At 40.1% G+C, this 22,372-nt stretch overlaps 1 protein-coding gene and 1 long non-coding RNA gene across 3 annotated transcripts; one reads left to right on the top strand and one right to left on the bottom strand.

Annotated features, from left to right (window-relative positions):
* Positions 1-4,993: 4,993 nt before the first annotated feature.
* Positions 4,994-11,818, bottom strand: LOC134471752 (uncharacterized). The gene is made up of 3 exons (XR_010041343.1): positions 11,685-11,818; positions 6,875-6,917; positions 4,994-6,101 (listed from the first exon to the last, which is right to left on the bottom strand). It is a non-coding gene; the product is annotated as an uncharacterized LOC134471752 (long non-coding RNA).
* Positions 11,725-21,284, top strand: Hsbp1l1 (heat shock factor binding protein 1 like 1). Of its 2 annotated transcripts, none has more exons than XM_003463328.5 (4): positions 11,725-12,032; positions 13,440-13,506; positions 17,372-17,466; positions 20,796-21,284. In XM_003463328.5, exons 1-4 carry the CDS (start codon positions 11,982-11,984, stop codon positions 20,808-20,810), a joined length of 228 nt encoding a protein of 75 aa, XP_003463376.2. In that variant the 5' UTR covers positions 11,725-11,981; the 3' UTR covers positions 20,811-21,284. The 2 variants fall into 2 exon arrangements, with proteins under 2 accessions (XP_003463376.2, XP_005000745.1); XM_005000688.4 differs by having other exon boundaries at positions 11,728-12,032; positions 13,416-13,506.
* The last annotated feature ends 1,088 nt before the right edge of the window (positions 21,285-22,372 follow it).

Raw genomic sequence — 22,372 nt, 5'->3', positions numbered from 1 at the left:
CATGGCAGCATCAGAGGCCAACTTTGAGTCCCCTATATGGCACAGTTCCCTGGGGTGATCAGCCTGTGACCCGGTGGCAGGTTATGTTGGGCCACTTCCATCGTGGAAGGGAGAGTGCTTTGTCTTCACTGGCATAAACACATATTTTGGATGTGGATTTGCCTTCACTGCATATAAGGCTTCTGCCGAAATTACCATCCATGGAGTCACAGAATGCCTTATCCACTGTGGAATTCCACAGAGGTTGCTCTGACCAAGGAACACATTTTGCAGCCAAAGAAGTGAGGCCATGGTCTCATGCTCATGGAATTCACTCGTCTTACCGTGTTCCTCACCATCCAGAAGCAGCTGGATAGAAAGGTGAAATGGTCTTTGGAAGACAGAATTCAGGTGCCATGTAGGTGGCAATAGCTTGCAGGGATGAGGTAGGGTGCTTCAAAAAGCCGTATATCCTTTGAATCAGCATCCACTATGTGGTACTGTGTCTCCCATAGCCAGGATTCATGGGTCCAGGAATCAAGGGGTGGAAGTAGGAATGGTGCCACTCACCATCACCCCTAGTGATCCACTAGCAAAATGTAGCTCCCTGTCCCCACGACCTTATGTTCTGTTGGCTTAATAGTTTTGGTTCCAGAGAGGGAAGGCTTATACCAGGAAGCACAACAACAGTACCACTGAGCTGTACGCTAATGCTTCCCCCTGGTATCTGGTCTCCTTGTGCCTCTGAGGAAAAAGCTAAACAGCGTCACAGTGTTGTCAGGGGTGATTGGCCCAGACTGTCAAGGGGAAATCGGGCTCCTACTCCACAATAGAGGAAAGGAAGAGGACTACCGTGCCCTGTTATTAAAGTCAATGGGAAACAATAGGCAGAAACATAGGCAGAGTGACAAATGGCCCAGAGCCTTCAGGGATGAAGGTGTGGGTCATTCCACCCAGGAAAGAACCCAGACCTGCTGAGGTGCTCACTGGAGGTCAAGGAAATAGAGAATGGGTAGTGAAGAAGGGAGTTCTAAATGTAGCTGTGACCTGGTGATCAGCTACAGGAAAAAGGGCTGTAATTGTACTCTATCCCCCCCATATGGTTCTAATGTAATACAGTGTTGATGGACTTAACACTGGTTCTTCTGGATTGTTAAGCTGTGTCATAATGTTCAAGTTGTGAAATGATAAGAATAAGCATCACCCAAGGGAAACTCACTTAGTCTGGTGAGGGAATCAGTACGTTCCTGTTTGTACACAAGGTAGTTATAACATGTTAGGCGTAATTATAAGCAGGTCTTTGTATCTGGAGACTGATTTAAAAGAAATGTATCTGGTTGTCAAGTTGACAAGGGGTGGATTATTATGGTTTATATATTGTGTTAACTTGATAAATCTAGAAGCTTAACTAAGTGACTTAGCAGTTCTGCATTTTGGAGTGCAGAGGGCAAGCCAGTTACCATCCTAGAATGTCATTCCTTGCTGTGTCAATTTGAAAAGATCAGAAGTTTAACTAAGTGATTCAGGAGGAGGCCAGAATGATTAATTTGTAACATCCCTGGCCCGTGGAAGAGCAGGGCAGCAGATGGTGTGAGAGCTACACCCACCCCATGGGAGCAGTCTGCATACAATAGAAGGCAAATGAGGAGGGGCAGACTGCTGGTTCTTCGGAGGAGCCTGGAGCTCCAGTCTTCACCTCCAGCTTGGATGTCCTCTCCTAGCTTCTGGCACAGACTGTTCAGCTTTCACCTGGGTCTCTTCAGCCTTCCACTGCGGACTCTTTGAGTTCCACGACAGACCCCTCGGCCTCCTAATATCGATTACCATGGGACACTGCACTAAGCTCCATCCCTTGGATGGATCCTTTATCTTCCAGTGTGCAGACACCCTCTGCACACTTCCTCATCTGACTGTATGACTGACCCTTGTAAACTAATATTATACTTTCTTATGCTTTTATATACCGTAGGTTATATGTTTTTCTAGTAAACCCTGTTGACAGAGGTGAGATAGAAGAAATAAAGACAAGTAGAAAGAAGACATGAAAATCATAGTTTAAAAGTTGTGCTTTTAAGAAAACTACAACTTCAGGACACAACTAAACTTGCCCATGGTTCTTCCTATCTGTATTTCTTAGGGTTCTTTATGCTGCTTTTCTTCCAGGTCCATTACATCATAAATCCCTTAAAGATACTTTAAATCCATACATTAAATTGATAACATAAATAAGCAAAAACCTGACAATATAGAAGAACAGATTCAAAAGTTTCAAAGAATACTTCTGGCAACACATCTTATATCACCCATCTTAAAACAGCAAAACAAAACAACTGGGGCCATGTCTTTCTCCTATAAAATGAACTATTTTCATGGTACCTGTGAGTGAGCTGTGCTAATCTGTAAACCAAGCCCAAACTCTATAAATTCACAAATTCCACAGATTTCAACTTCTTGAAGCATATCCCCAGCTCCAGACTACAAGGTACTGCTGCCCACCCCTTTTCTGGTTCTGAAGATTGAAGCCAGGGCTCAAGCATGCTAGAGAAAGGCTATAACACTTAATCCCATTGAGATGATACTGGAATTCCAGCGGGTCAATTCCCCTCTACCACCACCAACGCAACCCAAGGCGAGAGTAAAAACACCAAGACATATTTCAAGTTAAGGGCAGCCAAGGGGATCCAAGTCCATTTCCGGTGAGGACATGTGGACAAAGGCCACGATCCTAGGCCTCTCCCAGCATTTATTATCTTGTGAAGAAAAGGGAGGGGTCACTCGCTCGGATAAGTGATAGGATGTCAGGGATTGCTGAGTAACTTGAGCTGGCTGGCCAGGTGCAAGGAAGGCACCTCTGTAATTTGCAGAGATAAAAACATGCAGAAGGATCAATTTATACAACCTGATTAAGGTAGCAGGGGAATTGTTTTGGGGGGCTGTTGCTTTGGTTTGTGATATGCAAACTCTTGTGCCCTGGGGAGTCATAGCCTCTTATCTTGAGGGTCCTTCCCAGTTGACATTCCCGGAGTCTGCTCTGCATCTGGCTAGCTCAATCCTTTAATGTGGAGAGGACCATGCACTGACATTCCTTGAGCTATTTGCTCTGCATCTTGCCACCTCAATCCTGTAATGTGGAGAGTATCATGCGAGGAAATGGGGCTGTCTGATGGCCAGACTTTGCATATTAACACCTCAGCTAGCCTTATTTGCAATGCTCAGAGCCAATTGAAGAGAGAAGGAAATACCCTAGCCAGCCTTTCACATATCAGTATAAGGAAATGAGTCCCCAAGTAATCAAAGTCACAGCAATTGTTTTGGATCCAAAGGGAGTCACCAGAGTTGTCTCTCACATCTGTGATGGCTGCAATGTTAGGACCTGGGCCAGCCCTGTTTGCCATGCTCAGAGTTAACTGAAGAGAAGGAAATACCCCAGTCATCTTTTTACATTTCAGTATAAGGAAATGAGTCTCCAAATATTCAAAGTCACAGTAATTGTTTTGGACTCAAAGGGAGACACTGAGGGGCTGGGGATTTAGCTCAGCGGCATAAGCGCCTGCCTTGCAAGCAGGCAGTCGTGAGATCGATCCCCGGTACCGATAAAAAGGAAAAAGACCAAAAAACAAAAACAAAACAAAACAAAGGGAGACACTGTAATTGTCTCCTACAATAGTGGTGCATCTCTATAATCCTAGCACTTGGGAGGCTGAGGCAGGAGGATCATAGAGAGTTTGAGACTAGCCTGGGCTACAAAGTGAGCCTGAACTGTACAGTGTGGCACTGTCTCAAAAAGACAAAAAAAAGAAAGAAAAACAGACACTAATAGGATCTTTCACCTTGGTCCACTGTTAGGAGGGACTGGGGCCAGAGGCCTATCCATCATGCCTCTTGGCCAGCTTCCATAATTCCTATCTAGCCTCCAGAACTCTGTGTTTCCATTGCAGATCCTCTTGGAGAAAAAAAAGAAAGGAAAGGACAAAAAAGACAAAGAAAATGATAAAATAGCCTCATCTTAAAAAATCATAATTTTAATGGTCTCACTGACATACAATTCACTCATTTAAAGTACATAATTCATAGCTAGGTGTGGCAGCCCACACTTGTATTTCCAACACTCAAGAGATTAAGGCAGGAGGATTGTCACTAATTCAATATAGTCTGGGCTATATAGTAAGAACCTGTCTCAAAAAAACAAAATAAACAAACAAATAGCACAATTCAATAGTTTTCAGGATATTCAGAGTTGTGCAGTCAGCCATCTCCACAACCTAATGTTAGAATATTTTTGTTCTCCCAGAAGTAACTGCTTACTATTATACCATCTCCCCATTCTTCCATCATACACTCCAGTTACCACCAACCCACTTTCTGGATATTTCATATAAATGACATCATTTGATAGGTGGCCTTTTGTGACTGGTTCTTTCACTTGATGTTTCACTGGCAGAATGTTGTGAATGTCTATCTGATCCGGCCTGCGGACCAATCTATGGGCCTCACCTGGAGAGGGAATCGGGGATGGGGGCAGGGCAAGGGAAAAGAGAGATGGAGACAGGATGCGATTCCAATCGAGTCTCGTTTATTTTCAAAATGGCTACAACTTATATAGGGTGGGGGGCTTGAGAAACCGTTATGGCTGAGGGACTTACTGTGGTTATTTGAACAGTAGTAACAGGATCTGTAATGGGCTGATTGTATTTTGGATTTGGATAATATTTTGGCTTTAGAGCAAAGTTTGGGCCTATGGGCACAAATGAAGTCTGTAGGGGAACCTTTTTTATGAGAATAAGACTTCCCCTGTCTTTACCTGACTCATAAACTCGCAGTCCCCAGGTTCATCCTCAGTTGGTAGAGCATGAGACTCTTAATCTCAGGGTCGTGGGTTCGTGCCCCACGTTGGGCGCCACTTGATCCGGCCTGCGGACCAATCTATGGGCCTCACCTGGAGAGGGAATCGGGGATGGGGGCAGGGCAAGGGAAAAGAGAGATGGAGACAGGATGCGATTCCAATCGAGTCTCGTTTATTTTCAAAATGGCTACAACTTATATAGGGTGGGGGGCGGGCCAAAGGCAGGAAGAGGGCACAGAGTGTTATCTGATAGGCCACCATCACATCCGGATATATGACGTAAGTAGGAGGGGATTATGGGTAATGTAGGTGGACATGAGGATCATGGGAAATGTAGGCTGACACACAAAATGCCCTCAGGCAGGAGGGGCAGGGCAGCAGCAGCTATTCAAAGCCACTCCCTACATCTATCCATGTTGTAGCATGTATTCGGAGTCCATTCTTAGAACTGAGTGATACTCATGGCACAGATACACCATGTTTGTTATTTATTTATCCATTGATGGATGTTAGACTTGTTTCATCTTCTAACTAGGATTAGTAGGAATGCTATAAAACTGGAGTATGCATAGGTTAAAAGTCAAAGGATGGAGAACAGTTTTCCATGCAACTGGAACCCAGAAAAAAATCTACTTGCAGACAATGTGAACTTCAAACCTAAAATGATTAAAAGAGATAAAGAAGGTCACTACATACTCATTGGTGGAAAAATTTAAGAGGAACTACTAACAGTTATAGATATATATGCACCAGGGCTGGGGATTTAGCTCAGCTGCATAAGTGCCTGTCTTGCAAGCATATGCTCATGAGTTTGATCCCCAGGACCAAAAAGAAAAAAGAATAAAAAGTAGGTTGAAAAATGAATATATAGGGGCTGGGGATTTAGCTCAGCAGCATAAGCACCTGCCTTGCAAGCAGGCAGTCATGAGTTCAATCCCCAGTACCGATAAAAAAGAAGAAGATTAAAAAAAAAAAAGAATATATATGCACCAAATATAGGACCACCCAACCATATAAGACAAATACTAATGGACATGATAAATCAAATACACAAGAACATGATTATAACAGGGGACCTTAACACCCCATTGTCACAAAGACATAGATCGACTAGACAAAAAGACAGCAAAGAAATAATAGAACTAAATCATACCTGTGAGCAATTGGACTTAGTAGATGTTTACAGAGTGTTCCACCCAGCCACATCAGAATACACATTCTTCTCAGCTGCACATGGGACATTCTCCAAAATGCACCATATATTATCCCATAAAACATTCTTAAATAAATGCAAAGGTACTGAAATTATCCCATGCATAATACCTGAGCATAGCACACTGAAATTGGAAATTAATGGCAAAAGAAATTGCAAAATCTGCAGTAAATACATGGAAATTAAATAACAACCTTCTGAACAACCAGTGGGCTACAGATGAAATTAAAGAAGAAATAAAGCAATATCTACAATTCAATGAAAATGTGGAAACAACATACTATAATCTGTGGGGTGCAATGAAAGCAGTCTTAAGAGGGAAATATATAGCAATAATTGTAATATCAAGAAAACAGAATGAGCACAAATAAACAACCTAATGCTTCATGTTAAGTTTCAAGAAAAAGAAGAGCAAGTTAAACCCAAAGTTCACAGAAGAGAGGAAATTGTAAAGATTAGAGCAGAAATCAATGCAATTGAAATAAAAAAATACAAAGAATTAATGAATCAAAAAGCTGGTTTTTTGAGAGAATATACAAATTTGACAAATCTCTAGCTAACTTTATCAAGAAGAAGAAAGAAAAAACCCAAAATCATGCAATAAGGACTAAAAAGAGGGAAATTACTACAAATCCCTTGAAAATTCAAAAGATCATGAAAAATCTCTACTTTGAAAATCTAAAAAGAAAAAAATCTCTACTCACATAGAGTGGAAAACACAGAGGAAATGGACATATATCTAGAAACATATGAACTACCAAAGCTCAACCAAGAAGACATAACAATTTTGAATAACCCAATATCAACTATTTAAATTGAAAATGTAATGAAAAACTTACCAACAAAGAAAATCCCAGGTCCTGATGGATTCATGGCTGAATTCTACAAGAAATTTAGAGAAGATTTGATGCTAATATTCCCTAAACTCTTCAATGAAATTGAAAAAGGAGGAATCCTCCCTAAATCATTCCTGGAGGCAACTTATTACTCTGATACCAAAACCAGAGACAGAGCCAACCAAAAAGGAGAACTATAGGCCAGTCTCAGTAATGAACATTGATGCAAAGATTCTCAATAAAATATTGTTAAGTAGAATGCAGCAAATCATCAAGAAGATTATACATCATGACCAAGTGGGATTCATTCCAAGAATGCAGGGATAGTTCAACATACACAAATCAATAAATGTGGTACACTACATCAAAAACAGCCAAAACAAAAACCACATGGTCATCTCAATAGATGCAGAAAAAGCTTTCAATAAAGTCCAACCCATGTTCACGATAAAAACCCTTTAGAAACTTGGAATACACGGTGTCTACTTCAATCTTATAAAGACCATCTATGACAAACCAACAGCCAACATTATACTAAATGGACAAAAACTGAAAGCTTTCACTTTAAAATCAGGAACAAAACAAAGATATTTACTATCACTACTCCTATTCAGTATAGTTCTAGAAACACTAGCCAGGGCAATCAGACAAGAAAGAGAAATAAAAGGAATAAAGATAGGAAAGGAAGAAAAATTATCACTATTTCCAGATGACATGATACTCTTTATAGAAAACCCTAAAAAACTGCATTAAAAGACTATGAGAGGTAATAAACAAATTCAACCTTGTAACTGGATACAAAGTCAACACTCAAAAATCAATGGCATTCCTGTACACAAAAACTCACAGAGAGAAATTATGCAAATATTGCTTTTTCACAATAGCATTAAAAAAATGAAATACTTAAGAATCAACTTAACCAAGAATGTAAAAGATCCATATGCTGAAAATTATGCTATGCTAAAAAAGGAAATTGAAGAGGATATTAGAAAATGAAAGGATATTCCTTGCTTTTGGGGCTAGGAAGAACCAACATTGTGGGGGCTGGGGATTTAGCTCAGCGGCATAAGTGTCTGCCTTGCAAGCAGGCAGTCGTGAGTTCGATCCCTGGTACCGATAAAAAGGAAAAAGACAAAACAAACAAACAAACAAACAAACAAAAAAAGAACCAACATTGTGAAAATGGCCATCCTCCCAAAACTGTTATACAAGTCTGTATAACAGATCTAATACAATCCCAATCAAAATACCATGAACATACCTCACAGATATATAGAAAACACTCCTAAATTCATTTGGAAACAGAAGAAACCTAGAATAGCAAAGGCAATTCTGGGCAACAAAGGCAAGGCAGGAGGCATCTCGATTCTTGACTTGAAACTGTATTACAAAACTATTGTACTCTAAGAAAGTAGCTTCGTTATATGTGTATTATAGCAAACCTGCAACGTGGCTTACTAAATGTGGTTTTTTTATCCTTTTTCCCTAACTGATATGTTAAGTGACCTAATTGATATGTTGAGCAATACTCTCCTCTGTAAAGAATTGCAAGAATCTCACCTAATGGATATGTTAACCATTGTTGCCCTCTACAAACTACAGAAGTTGTGCTAAAACAAGCTAACAAGGGTTGTTAATTACTGTTAGGCGCCTCTACTCTCCGCTAAAGAGCTAAAGAAAACTAGAATGGCCCATTAATTTACACTTGTTTGAAGTAACTTGCTTGTGTGCAGAGAGATTTGCATATGAGTTTAACCCTTTACCTGACCTTGACACATAACCGCCGTTCTCTGTTCTGTATGGCACTTTATTGCCTCCCTCTCCTCTCACCTATCTATCTAGGCCATAAAGAATTTGGGTTTCTGGTGACCCCTTCCCGACCCGGTGATGATCTGTCATAAAATGAGCCTGCCCCAATTTTAAGAACTGTTTAGCTTCAAAGAAATTACCGGGAAATACTATGGCCCAAACCCTAATCGTTGCTTTTCTTTTGTTCTGTATGCATCAAATGAGTTAGATATCAGATCTTTGTAAAACTTAAGTTTCAGCTTCTTGTAACTCTTGACCCCTTCACACCCACTAGCGAAAATGAGCTGTCCTGGAATAATTAACTGTCCACTTTCTTCTCCAAATATTGCTGCAGATGTGCCACTCCGAGATAATGTCAGTCTGTAGGATGGGAATAATTTGAGAAACACCAGGAACTCCCGAGATTGTCAGAGCTAAGTGGACAGCAGTACAGTTTCCAGACGTGGGTCAACAAGTTTGATGGCTCTGCAGGTTTCTTTGTTTCTCCCCCCCACCCTTTTCCTCCAGCCTCTTTTTAAAGTCCTCCCTTCAGTTTCTGGGACACAGTCTCCAAATTGGCTCCCGGAGACTGGTCGCCAGGCCTGGAAATAAAGCCTTTGCTACCTAAATTTTCGGTCTCTTGTTTCCTTGGATTTTATACCGGGGCACGAGTTATAACAAAAACCACAGTGATAAAATCAGCATGGTACTGACAAAGAAATGGACCCGAGGATCAATGGAACAGATTAGAAGAAGCAAACACAACTACAAAGACATTCAGCCACCTGATATTTGACAAAGGGGCTAAATATGTTCACTGAAAGAAGGATAACCTCTTTAATAAATGGTGTTGGAAAAATTAGCTATCTATATGTTGAAGACTAAAATCAGATCCATGCCTATCACCATGCCCAAAACTAAAGTCTAAATGGATCAAAGACCTAAATATTAAAGTAGAAACACTAAATCTACTGGAAGACAAGGTAGGTAGAAGTCTTAGAGACCTAGGGGTAGGCAGAGAATTCACAAACGAAATGCAAACTACCTAGGAAACACTTCAAAGAATCAACAACTGGGATCTCATATTATTGAAAAGTTTTTGCACTTCAAAAGAAATCACCAACAGAATGAAAAGAAAACCCACACAATGGGAAAGAATTTCACCCAGCAACCCTTCAGACAAAGGACTTATATCCAGAACATTTAACAAATTGAAAAACATCAAGACCCCAAAATTCAAAGACCCTCTCCAAAAATCGGCATCTGAGATGAACACACATTTCTCAGATGAAGATATACAAATGGCAAATAAATACATGAAGAAATGTTACCATCACTGGTCATTCGAGAAATGCAAATTCAAACAGCATTGAGATTTCATCTCACTCTGGAAAGAATAGCTGCCATCAAGAAACCAACTGATAACAAATGTTGGAAAGGCTCCAGGGGAAAAAGGAACACTGTTCCACTGTTGGTGGGAGTGCAGACTGGTGTAGCCACTATGGAAATCACTATGGATATTTCTCAGACGACTAGGATTGGAAGTTCCATTCAACCCAGCTATTCCCCTCCTGGGTATTTCCCCAGAAAAACTAAAAGGTCATGTCACAGTGATATATGTGTACCCATGTTCATAGAAGCACAATTTGTAATGGCTAGATCTTGGAAACAACCAAAATGCCCATCAACTGCAAAGTAGATGAAAAAGATGTGGTATTTTTATACAATGGAATATTACTCAGCTATAAAAAGGCTGATCTTAGGGGCTGGGGATTTAGCTCAGCAGCATAAGCGCCTGCCTTGCAAGCAGGCAGTCGTGAGTTCAATCCCTGGTACCGATAAAAATGGAAAAAAAAAAAAAGGATGATCTTGGGGCCTTCATAGGTAAATGGAGGCAAGTTGAGATTATCGTAAGTGAAATAAGAATCATATTTATAAATATCACATTGTTGTAAAAAGTAATAAGAACTTTAGGAGTAATGAAACCCAAAATGTGCAATTACTATTGTAAAAAAGAGAGGAAAAGAAAGGGTTCTAAAGGATATAATTGCATGTATGTTTAAGAGTGTAGGACTGATAACCATATTACTAAGTTTTTGTTGCATCATTGAGCAGAACTGTTTGCAGTCTCACTATATGAATGTATGCTTTAATTTTGTAACTTGAGCAACTATTTCTAAGAGGATAATATGTAATTTATCAACTAGTGATTTTTTACTGTTTTTTGAAATTCTGTATTATTTCTACCCTTTTTTGTTTTGCTTTTTTTATTCTTTAAATAAAATTTAAAAAAATACTACAGTATGCATTTCTGCATCATTTTTCTTGGATATATATTCAGGAGCACAGTGGCTGGGTCATGTAACTCTGTCCACCTGTCAGGACCCACTAGATTGCTTTCTGTAGTGCTGGCACCTTCACACTCCCACTAGCGGGGTGTGAGATGGAGTTGCCACATCTCTTCTACTCAGTCTCCCCAGTGGGTGTGACAGGAGATGTCTTCACAGTTTGCTGTTGACTAATGATGCTAGGAGCCTTGTGTGATCATGTTTTTAAACACACACGGAGCACCCTGGGCATCTGTGTGCTGTCCCCAGACAGGGTCTGGGATCATTGGGCCAGATGCAGCTCTGCTCCCTCTCCAGCTTCAGCTGGGGACTGGGGGGCGGGGGGGGGCGACTGACATGTAAAAAGTCTAGGACCAGGATCCTGGGAGCTGATCCAAGGTAACCCACCAGCCAGGACTCTGGTTTGAAATGAGAATCATGAAAGCTTGCTCCCAAACCCTCCTTGAAACCAGAATTGGAAATGTTCACTAGGAACCGGTTCCGTGTAACCACTCAATTCTGGAGGAGGCATCACAGAAATGGCTTGAAGAGGTGACAGACTTGGTCCTTGCACGTCTAGGCTGTGGGGAGTTGGGTAGAGTTTCCCTAGAAACTCATTGTATTTTAGAAGAACGCCGTAAGCAGGGGCACAAGGGCGGGGGCAGGGCAGAGCGGCCGCGGCCCTCTGAGTACCGTACCGTCCGAGGAGGGCGCTCTCCGTCCCCACCGCGGAGCCGTGCGCGCAGGAGCCAGGAGGCGGTCAGCTTCGCGTGGTGTCACTGAGCCACAGGAACGACAACAACCGTGACACCTCCCTCCACGGAGCTCTTCCCACCGCCCACCGGCCACGGTGAGAACCGGCAGAACCAGACCCGCGGCTCCGGGGCCCGCCCGCCCCGCCTCCCGCCCGGCTTTGTCCGGCCGGATGCTCGCTAAGGCCCAGAGGCTTCCTGTCCGCGGGACGAAGGCGCTCGGAACCCCAGGCCTGGGAGAACATGGACACCCGCGCGCCCGAACCCCCGCACGGGGACGAGCTTCGGGATAAGGTGAGCGACCTGCTCGCCCGGCCGCCCTGCGGTCCGGGGACCAGGCCGGGGTCCTGGGACTGAGGTTATGAGGATGGCGGCGGGGAGGAGCCCCCGGGTGAGGCCCCTGCAATACGCCCCCGTCTGGACCAGCCAAGCCCCGCGTGAGGCCCTGCCCATCCCCGCCCATGCACCAAGCCCCGCCCATGTGCCCAAAGCCCCGCCCTCAAGCCCGCCCAAGCACCGCCCCCGTCCAAGCATCGACCAAGCACCGCCCGCCTGCCCCCAAAACCCCGCCCACCCGTAATGACCCCGCCCCAGTGTCCTTCCCAGTACTCTCTAGCCCCGCCCTCGTCCCTTTCTCCTCCTCCGGACTGGCCCCGCCCACGCGTGGGAAAGTTGGGACCAATTCTTTTTTTTTTTTTTTTTTTTTCGTTTTTATCGGTACCGGGGATCGAACTCACGACTACCTACTTGCAAGGCAGGCGCTTATGTCACTGAGCTAAATCCCCAGCCCCTTATGGTTTTTGTTTTGTTTTGTTTTGTTTTTTGTCTTTTTACGTTTTTAATCGATACCAGGGATCGGAGCACAATTCTTGCTTTCCTGTTTGCCAGAGTAAGTTCCAGTCCCAGAATAAAGGTTGATAAATGTACTGTTTAAAAGAATTTGCTGGCTGTACAAAATCTGCATTTTCCTAAGTTAGGTATCCCTGATTAAAGGAGGGGCCTAGGGCTAAGGGGTTAGAAAAAAAAAAAAAAAACAAAGATTGCCTCTGAGGTCGGAGCAGATTTGCCGTGCTTGGAACGGATGTTCCCTTCTGGAGATGGACACAAAGGGGAAGGGGGAGCCTTAGCTCATACACGGGTAGATTTCAATGTGTGACTTATAACAGTGTACAAATACCAAATACTTGCAGCTATAATAGCAACATTTCCTTGTGACATGGTAAACAAAGTCACCTGCAGTACCAGTACCAGCTAATGAGCACTGCCAGTGTACAGGAACATAGAAATAGCAATATTTCTGCACAACTCAGTTGGCAAGAGAAGTTGAAACTTCAATACCAAGAGCGGCTAATAAATTCTAAAGAGGTTGGTAAACTGAGTTTGTGTAAGCCGTACATGATTTTTGGTTCCGCTGTAGAATTCCCAAAGGACGGACTGACTGAGATTTTTTTTTTCTTGTATTATCGTCCATATCTCTGGTTCCACCTTTCACATGTGTGTTCTCATTCTCAAAAGGCTGTGTAGTCTGAGGAAGCTTAAAACCTGCTTATAAAGTAGTTTTGCATGATCAGTTTTTTGCAGCGCTTGGTACCTCTGTCAGAAAGTAACAGACCATGTATCATGGATTACTGCATAATATTTACACTGTCCTATACCAATGGTAAATATTCTGTTCAGTTGCCTTATAGGTCAATTTTTCAGGTAGAAAATCTACTTCAAGAACTTCAAGACCATTTTCAAGCACTTATTGCAACATTAAACTGCAGAAATATCCTTTTTCTGTCTTTAATAAATACTCTAATGCTTTTGGATTATCAAATCAGCATGGGATATCTTTTTGTCCTTCACCAGTAGGGCATAATTTTTTAAAATTTTATTTTAAAGAGAAAAAAATTTCAAAACAAGATAATAGGAGAGTAACAATGGTTAAGACATTACACATATTGGGTGGGGTTTTTTGTTTTTTGTTTCTTGTTCTCTTTTGTTTTTTGGTACTGGAGATGGAACTCATGACCTCGCACTTGCCAGGCAGGTGTTTATGCCACTGAGCTAAATCCCTGGCCCTGTTATCTTTAAATTAGTTACTTAGCATAGATGATGTAGGTATTTAATTGTTGAAACAAGATTAGCACAAACCTTTCTTTTCAATAAACTGAGAAACTAGTAGTATAAATATGTTAACTAATATAAATAGGTAGATAGATTTTCCATTCTTTTCTCCTTACCCCATCTCATTTTCTTTTTCTTTTTGAACAGTTTCTTCCCATTTCATAATATCTATTGTACATTTTGATCTTATTTACTCTTTCAGCTTCTCACACTAGGGAGACAGAACAATGTTTACACATGTGAGTCTGGTTTATTTCACTTATGAGTATGGGCTCAAGTTGCATACATTTACCTATAAAAGTCTCCAGTTTATCCTTCTTTGTAGCTGAGTATTATTCCTCTGTATAAAAAGACCACATCTTCTTTTATCTGTTCCTTGGTTGATGGGCCTTTGGGTTGTTTCCAGGATCTACCTATTACAAATTGTGCTGCTATAAATATGGGTGCACATATATCATTGCGGTATGATGTTTTTAATTCTTCTGGGAAGATACCCAGGAGGGGACTAGCTGGGTCAAATGGGACCTATAATCCTAGTTTTTTGAGGAATCTGCGCTGATTTCCACAGTGGTTGCACCAGTTTGCACTCCCACCAGCAGTGGAGAAAGGTTCCTTTTCCACACAGCTCTTCCAACATTTGTCATTGGCTGATTTCTTAAGATCGGCCATTCTGTCTGGGGCAAGGTGGAATCTCAGTGTTGTTTCAGTTTGCATCTCTGGAATGACCAGTGAGTGATGTTGAACATTTTTTCATATATTTAGTTGAGGTAGGTAGTTTTTCATCTGACAAGTGTGTATTCATCTCAACTGCCAATTTTTGGATTGGGTCTTTAAATTTGGGAGCTTTGATTTTTTTTTAGTTCCTTCATGTTCTCTATAGTAATCCTTTGTCTGAGGAAGTGGTAAACATCTGTTTCCCACATTGTGGGTTGTCTTTTCATTTTGTTGGTGGTTTCTTTTGCTGTGCAAAAGTTTATAATAAGATGAGATCTTAAGTTGTTGATTATACATGATAATTCCTGTGCTTGTGATTTTGTTTATAAAGTCTTTGCCTACATTAATATCTTCACAAGTTTTACCTATTTAATCCTCCAGCAGATTTCATATTTAGTTTTAATATTTAGATATTTGATCTGTTCTAAATTTAGTTTAGTGCAAGATGAAACATATGGGTCCAATTTTAATCTTTGGCATTAGCAAAGTCATTTATTCCGGAACCATTTATTAGAGAGGCTGACTATCTTCCAGTGAATGTATTTGTCACCCTTGTCAAAAATAAGGTGACTGAGTAAGTCTGGAATTGTTTCTGCATCATCTAATCTGTTTCATTCATCTTCAGGTCTTTTTTTTTTTTGCCAGTACCATGCTGTTTTTATCACAGTAGCTTTATAGTATAATTTCAAGTCAGGGATTATAATGCCCCTAGGTCTTTCCTTCATTGCCCAAAACTACCTTCATTATGCCTGGACTCTTCTGGTTCCAAATGAATTTTAGAATTCTTTAATTCTGTGAGATATGCTGTTGGAATTTTCATTGAAATTGCATTAATCTGTATGACAGTTTTGGAAGTATGGCCATTTTCACTATATTGGTTCTTCTTACCTAAGAGCAAGGGATATCTTTCCATTTTTGTGATATCTGCTTTAATCTCCTTTTTCAAACTACTATAGTTTTCAGTGTAGAGGTCTTTTACATCCTTCATGAGATTGATTCCTATGTATTTCTTTCTTTTTTCTTTTTTGGATACTATTGTGAAAGGTGTGGTTTCTCTAATTTCCCTCTTAGTGAGTTTATTATTTGTAAACAGGTAGGACATTGATTATTGCATGTTGATGTTCTATCCAGCTACTGTTGAATTTGCTTATCAAATCTAGCATTTTCTTCATGGAGTTTTTGGGGACTTCTATGTATAGTGTCATGTCATCCACAAATAATGATAGTTTAACTGGTTCCTTTCCTATTGTTATTTTTTCTCTTTTCAAATTGCTCTGACTAAAATTTCTAGGACTATGTAGAACAAGAGTGGAGACTGTGGACATCCTTGTCATGTTCCTGATTTTAGAATGAAAGCTTTCAGTTTTTGTCCATTTAGTATGATGCAGGTTGTTGGTTTGTCACAGATGGTTTTTTATCAGATTGAGATAAAGATCATGTATTCCAATTTTCTTTAGGTTTTTTAAAAATCATGGATGGGTACTGAACTTTATCTAAAGCTTTCTCTACCTCTGTTGAGACGATCATATGGCTTTTGGGCTTGGCTCTGTTGATATGTATTACATTTATCAATTTGCATGTGTTGAACCATCCCAGCATTCTGGATGAATCCAACTTGGTTGTGGTATATAATTTTGATGATTTGCTGCACTCTATTTTCTAGTGTCTTATTGAGGATTTTTGCATCTATGTTCATTAGGGAGACTGGTCTGTAATTCTCTTTCTTAGCTGGGTCCTTCTCCAGTTTTGGTTCAAGGTAATGCTTGCTTCCAGGAATGAATTTGTAGATATTGTTTCCCTTTCAATTTCATGAAAAAGTTTGGTGTTAGATGGTGTTAGATCTTCTCTAAATTTCTTGTAGAATTCTGCAGTGAATCAATCAAGGGTTGGGCTTTTCTTTGTTGGTAAGTTTAGGGGATAATTGTTGACTAAACATTTCCCAGTATTTACATTTGTACTTTGATGTGGTATCTTGATGCATTAATTACCATTTACCTCTAGCAAAAGGCTTTACTTCCTGCTTGACTAGCAATACAGAATAATAGAACAGCAGGTACAAATTTCAAGAAGCACAGTTGTACAGCATTTCTTTCTGGGCTTTCCCTCAAGGGCCTCCACAGCCTAGCCTGCAAGGCAGACTCTCACATGGCAATCAGGAACGAAGTAATGAAGATTTCCAACACAGGATACTACACAAGCCGCTATCTACCATTGTTTTGACTTCAGTTTTGACACTGTTTTGTCTTAGAATTTAAAATTTAGCTTCTGGTTTCAGCAAATTTATATAAGCATGTTGTGTACCCCATGACTTGCCCAATGTGAGCTCACTTTATACAATTAAATATATTTCTTTAAAAAATCATGCAAAATATTTGGAACTCAAACCACTTATTTTCCATTTTTGATTTTGAAGATGAGTTCACACAGGACAAAAATGATTCTCAAACATGATAAATTTAAACCATAGGAAAGTTGATTCTAAAAAGTTAATTTCTGTTATATTTATACTTATAGTTTGGCTAAACATACCAAACTCACATCCCCATATCCATATTCAAGTAAGGTGAGCCAGGCTTTTAAAACTGAGCTCACAGCTTAAAGATTAAAAGTATACACTAAGAAAAACTCAAGATAAATAGCAGATTTGCATTGATATCAGATTTTGATTCCTTTTAGTAGCTGCTTCTGTCCTGGCACATTGATGCACACCCCTTGCTGAGCAGGTGCAGTCCAAAGCAGGATCTTTGAAGGTATGTCAGGCTGGCTACTGTACTCCAGTTTCACATGTGTGATTCTCCTTAACATTGTACTGGAAGAAATGGGAAATCATATTGAGGACTTACAGAAGAATGTGAATGACCTAATGGTGCAAGCTGGGATTGAAAACCGTTTTAAAGAACAAATGGTAAGGTCATTATTAGGAACCTCTTGCAACCTGAAAAATGCAGTTCTACAGTTGTTTACTGTGTGAATTACTGTTGTAGAACTACATGAAAGCACTTTAAAAATAATAATATTTCCAAATGGTCTTTTCTAAACACACCGAGATTTTCCTTGTCATAATTCCTTTAAAAGTGCACATTTTAAATAAAGGATTCACTTTGCTTTTTTCCCCTCTCAGTGCACCATGGATAAGCTCTGGGGAAGCTGAGTGATCTGGAGACATTTCTTCGCCTTGTCTTTTCCTGTTTCTATGGTTTTTATGTGTTCGTTTGATTAGTTTGGTTTGGTTTGTGCTGAGGATTGCAGGCGCTTCCAGTGGCAAGGCTTTGTTGCTAAGGGAGACCTCTTTAGTTAGTGTCTACTTTTCAGAGATTCACTCTGGGCTTGGTTTGTATTGTTAATGACACAAAAGTAATCTACATAATGGCAAACAGGAAGTCAAATAATCTCAATAACTGTGTCACAGAGGCAGTAATGAATCAGCAACAACAACAGCATCAAAGACAAACGATATCAACATACTGTAAGAGCCAATAATATACCACCTCAAACCACTGAAAAGAGGCCTGTAATTATGGTATTAGTGCTGAGACCAACAAAATACTGACATACAGTAAATATGTACTGCATGTACATATTTGTACATACAACAACTTTGTCTCCACTAAGAATAGAGAAGAACTCACAGTAATACTGTAGAATTAGCTATCTAAAGGTTAGTAAGGCTTACCAGTTATAACCGTTAAGATAGAGGGGGTGAAGAATGGGAGAATAAAAGAAGAAACATTCAAAAGCAAAGGAAGAGGAGAAAAGTGAGATTAAGGAGTAAAAGGACATTAATAAAATTGGATAAAGGAAACAGAAGAACAAGCCAGAAAAGAAGAAAAAAAAAGGAGAAAAAAATTTAAAAGGAAAAATGGAACAAAACAGAGAAAAAAAGAAGGGAAAATCTGTAACCCCTCCCACCACCCCCAAAAAGGTAAAGAAGAAACAGTGGTTTCTTTTCATGCTTTGCATTTTGGAAGTCCAACGAGTCATATTGGCGTCTCCCTAGGGTTGTGGCCTGTGTTTGGGGAGGCATCACGCACCCCACTCCCAAGGCCCCTCTGTTCACTGCAGCCTGTGGGAAGCGTCCAAGCATAGGCATGCCTTTGCTCATGATGGTACATGGGGAAAGCGGTCAAACCTCAGATCCATGTGGGATGCAGGCAGCAGGCTAAGGGTTCAGGTAGACTACTATACTCATAGCCAGCAGTCTCAGACCCAGCCACTTGTGAGAGTACATATTCAGAAAACCAGGAGTTTGAAACTAGCCTGGGCAATCTTGTGAGACTTTTTTTCCAAAAAAAAAAAAAAAAAATGAAACAAACAAAAACACACCCTGAACTTCAGACTGTAGGGGTTAAAATAGAGCTTTACCTGCTAAGGTTCCATCAGATGTGACCCCTGCCCAGCAGCCTCAGGCATCTCCAGGCCATGTGGATGCCAGGCCCTTGACCCTTCCACCATCAACCTTTAATGTCTTGAAGCCCAAATAGCCAAGCAAGAACAAGAACAAGGTTGGCTGTTGCTACAGCAGCCACCCACCCGCTTGAACTGCTTGGACTCTAGCTGGCTGTTCTAAGTTCAGAAACATTAAATGTTGGGCATTAAACTAAATGGTTAAATACCTGTCAAAACTTTGTGTGTGTGTGTGTGTTTGATGTACACAGTCATTGCATACAGCATGGCAGAAGGTGAGATATCTTGATGTTTATTTAAAAGCTAATAAGGCTTTTTAAATTAAAAAAGATGTACGCTTAAGTCTGGATCAGTCTGTGCTTGATGACACAAGGCTTATGCTATGTGTTTTCAGTGGATTCTGTAAACTCATAGACTGGGCATTTTATTTGTGACCGCTCATTTAACTGCAGTATCTAGGATACTTTTCCTGTACATAATTAGAATGTAGACTGACAGCATGTTGCTGAGAATCATCTGTCCCTGCAGACACCTATGGCTGGCGAGTTAGTGATGGTGACAGTGATCAATGATCACAATCTGTGCTCTGCAGAGTGTGTGTTGATTGTTCTGATTCTAAGTCTATACTGACTCCCATCTGACTAGAAGGTATATTTTATCATTTATGTTTTTGCAGATACTGAATGTTGCCTGTATAAAAATGTTTTAATTACAGGAAATTGGAGCACTTTATTGAAGACTGTATTTGGGTTTAACCAACTATACACCAATTATTATGTTATATAAGTCAACTAACCTGTTTCAAAGATTTTTTCCTACAGACTAAAGATATTATTAGACAAGTCACTTAAAACTGTTAAAATGAAAACTATACTTTTTGTATATGTAATATGCAGTTTTTGTCTATGTAATATACATTCTGATTTTTAAGTGTGCATATGTATATGTAAGTATTTTGATGCCAGGGATCAAACTTAGGGCTCCAGCATGTTAGGCAAGCGCTCTACCTCTGATCACTCCCAGACCACTAACATTCAGTTTAACAAATAAAAGAATAAACAGATGAAATAAAAATGTGCAGCTGGCATGGCAATGTGTACCTGTAATCCCAGCACTCGGGAGGCTGAGGAAGGAGACCTGCTGTGAATTAGAGGCCAGCCTGAGCTACATAATGAGTTCAAGCCCAGCCTAAGCTATACAGCAAGATCCTGTCGCAAAAACAAAACAAAACAAACAAACCCACCAATAAATAAAGACTAGAGTTCAGAAGGTAATTAATTATCAAAGATAGTTAAGATAGTTGTAAACAATGACACAAATTTTTTTGTGCATAGTACTTCTAAATCATGAAAGAAAAGCATAAATATTAGTTATTTTTTCCAAATTAAAATTGTATGTATGGGCTGGGGATTTAGCTCAGCAGTATAAGGACCTGCCTGCAATCTTGAGGTTGTGAGTTTGATCCCCAGTACAAAAAAAAAAAAAAGAAATGTATGTAGAACTTTTCCCTCTTAGTACTAGGGATTGAACCCAGGCCTTCACTTATGCTAGGCAAGTTCTCTACCTCTGAGCTACATCCCCATCCCATACTTAAATTCTTTAAAAAGGTCACAAACAGCTGGGCTTTGTAGCATACCCTTGTAATTCCAGCACTCTGAGAGGTTAACACAGGAGGAGGATTGAAAGTTCAAGACCAACTGAGTAACTTAGTAATTTAGCAAAACCCTGTCTCCAAACCAAAAAAAAAAAAAAAATTGTAAGTGGTTGTTGGAAATTGCTTTTAAATATCTGCATTCTAACTCTCTCCTTCATTGCTCCCATTTTGAAAAGATCAGCAACATGTAGCATGACCAGTCCAAACAATCACTAAAGAAGACCCCAAAGTCCATCTAAATCAAACCAACTGGAAAGAAGAAGCAAGTGTCTGTGAAGCTCGGACTTTGCTTCCAAGACAACCAGACTGCAACCCTAGTGACCAGCGCCTTTTTCTGCCCAAAGTGAGCTGTCCTGAGTCCTGAGATCACCTTGCTCCACTCTGCCCTACAGAAGTAATTACTGAAGAAAAGCAGGAAGATTCAGGTCAAACTTATCTTGTCGGTCATGCAAAGAACTTTCAAATAGTTATTCAGCTTGCCTCTCTCCAAGCCAAAGTAAAATGCAGTTATTATCTAAAAAGGGGTGGGGGGAGAAAAGAGGATGGGAAAATTAAAAAATTATGATGTGCTGTGTACACGTACCAACTCCCTACGATAAATGTAGTTACTATGTACTTCAAATATGTACTAATAAAAATAAAAATTTGTTTCTCATTTTAAAAAATGATACTTGTGTCTTATAAAAGTCAAAATCATCTATAATTCTAATACCAATTAGTCACTGTTGCCTTTTACCACAGCATAGTTTTAAACTCCATTGTTGATCACACAGCCTGTAATCCAACATTCTGTTCTCTTTTCACGTCACAGCAGTTTCTCCCATTTGAAAATGTCATGTATGCTTTTTCTACAGCTGCCTCGTTTCCAGGTTATGGCTATAATAATTGAAGCAATTTAAGATTTAACTATCTCTTGGACCCATGACCACTCCCTACTTTCACGCTACTATAAATAATGCCATGAGTGATTATCCACAAGGTCCTTGCACATTTCATGGTGTCAGAAGTGACTGAAGCCATGGCACTCAGCTAAAAGTGCTCAAGAAAGAAGCACCTCTTGATGCCCCCAGGCTGTGTGTATCTCTTAAATCTTGTGTTTTGAATTGTATCTTTTAAGTTCAATATTCTTGGTGTTTTATGAAAGTGCTGTTTGACTATTTGGAAATTCCTTTTTTTTTTTTTTTTTGTCTTTTTCCTTTTTATCGGTACTGGGGATCGAACTCACGGCCGTTTGCTTGCAAGGCAGGTGCTTATGCCACTGAGCTAAATCCCCAGCCCCTATTTGGAAATTTCAAAGCATCTTTGTCATAACTATAATATTACCAGAAACCACAATGAATATTTGAGTTGAAGTAAATCACAGATTTAAATTCTCATCAGTAACATGCAACAGTTTATAAAAAAAAAGTAAAGAGATGAAGAAAAAAAGAAAACTTCAATTAGTTATTAACTAAAATAAAAATTTCAAGATTGTAAAAATGTGCTTTTTTTCTTTTTAAAATTTTATTTAATTTATTTTAAAAAAATTTTATTTAGGCTGGTCTGATGGCAGTGGGTTATCAGAACTTATTAACATTAGTGTCACTAAAGTTGGTATACCACCCCCCCCCACTGCTAAATTTGACTGGCTTTTAAAAAAAATTTTTGGGGGGGATTCTGAAAATGGCGGCGGGCTAGGGGATCGAGCGAAGAGTCTCTCCAGAGAATTCAAACTCGAAGCTAAAAAAAGACAGCATGGAGAGGGCCAGACAAA

Source organism: Cavia porcellus, unplaced genomic scaffold (assembly GCF_034190915.1).
Source record: "Cavia porcellus strain 051 isolate PalLab524CR breed Dunkin Hartley unplaced genomic scaffold, mCavPor4.1 scaffold_20, whole genome shotgun sequence".
In the NCBI taxonomy this organism is placed as follows: Eukaryota; Metazoa; Chordata; class Mammalia; order Rodentia; family Caviidae; genus Cavia; species Cavia porcellus.
This window is presented reverse-complemented; position numbering and strand designations above follow the sequence as displayed.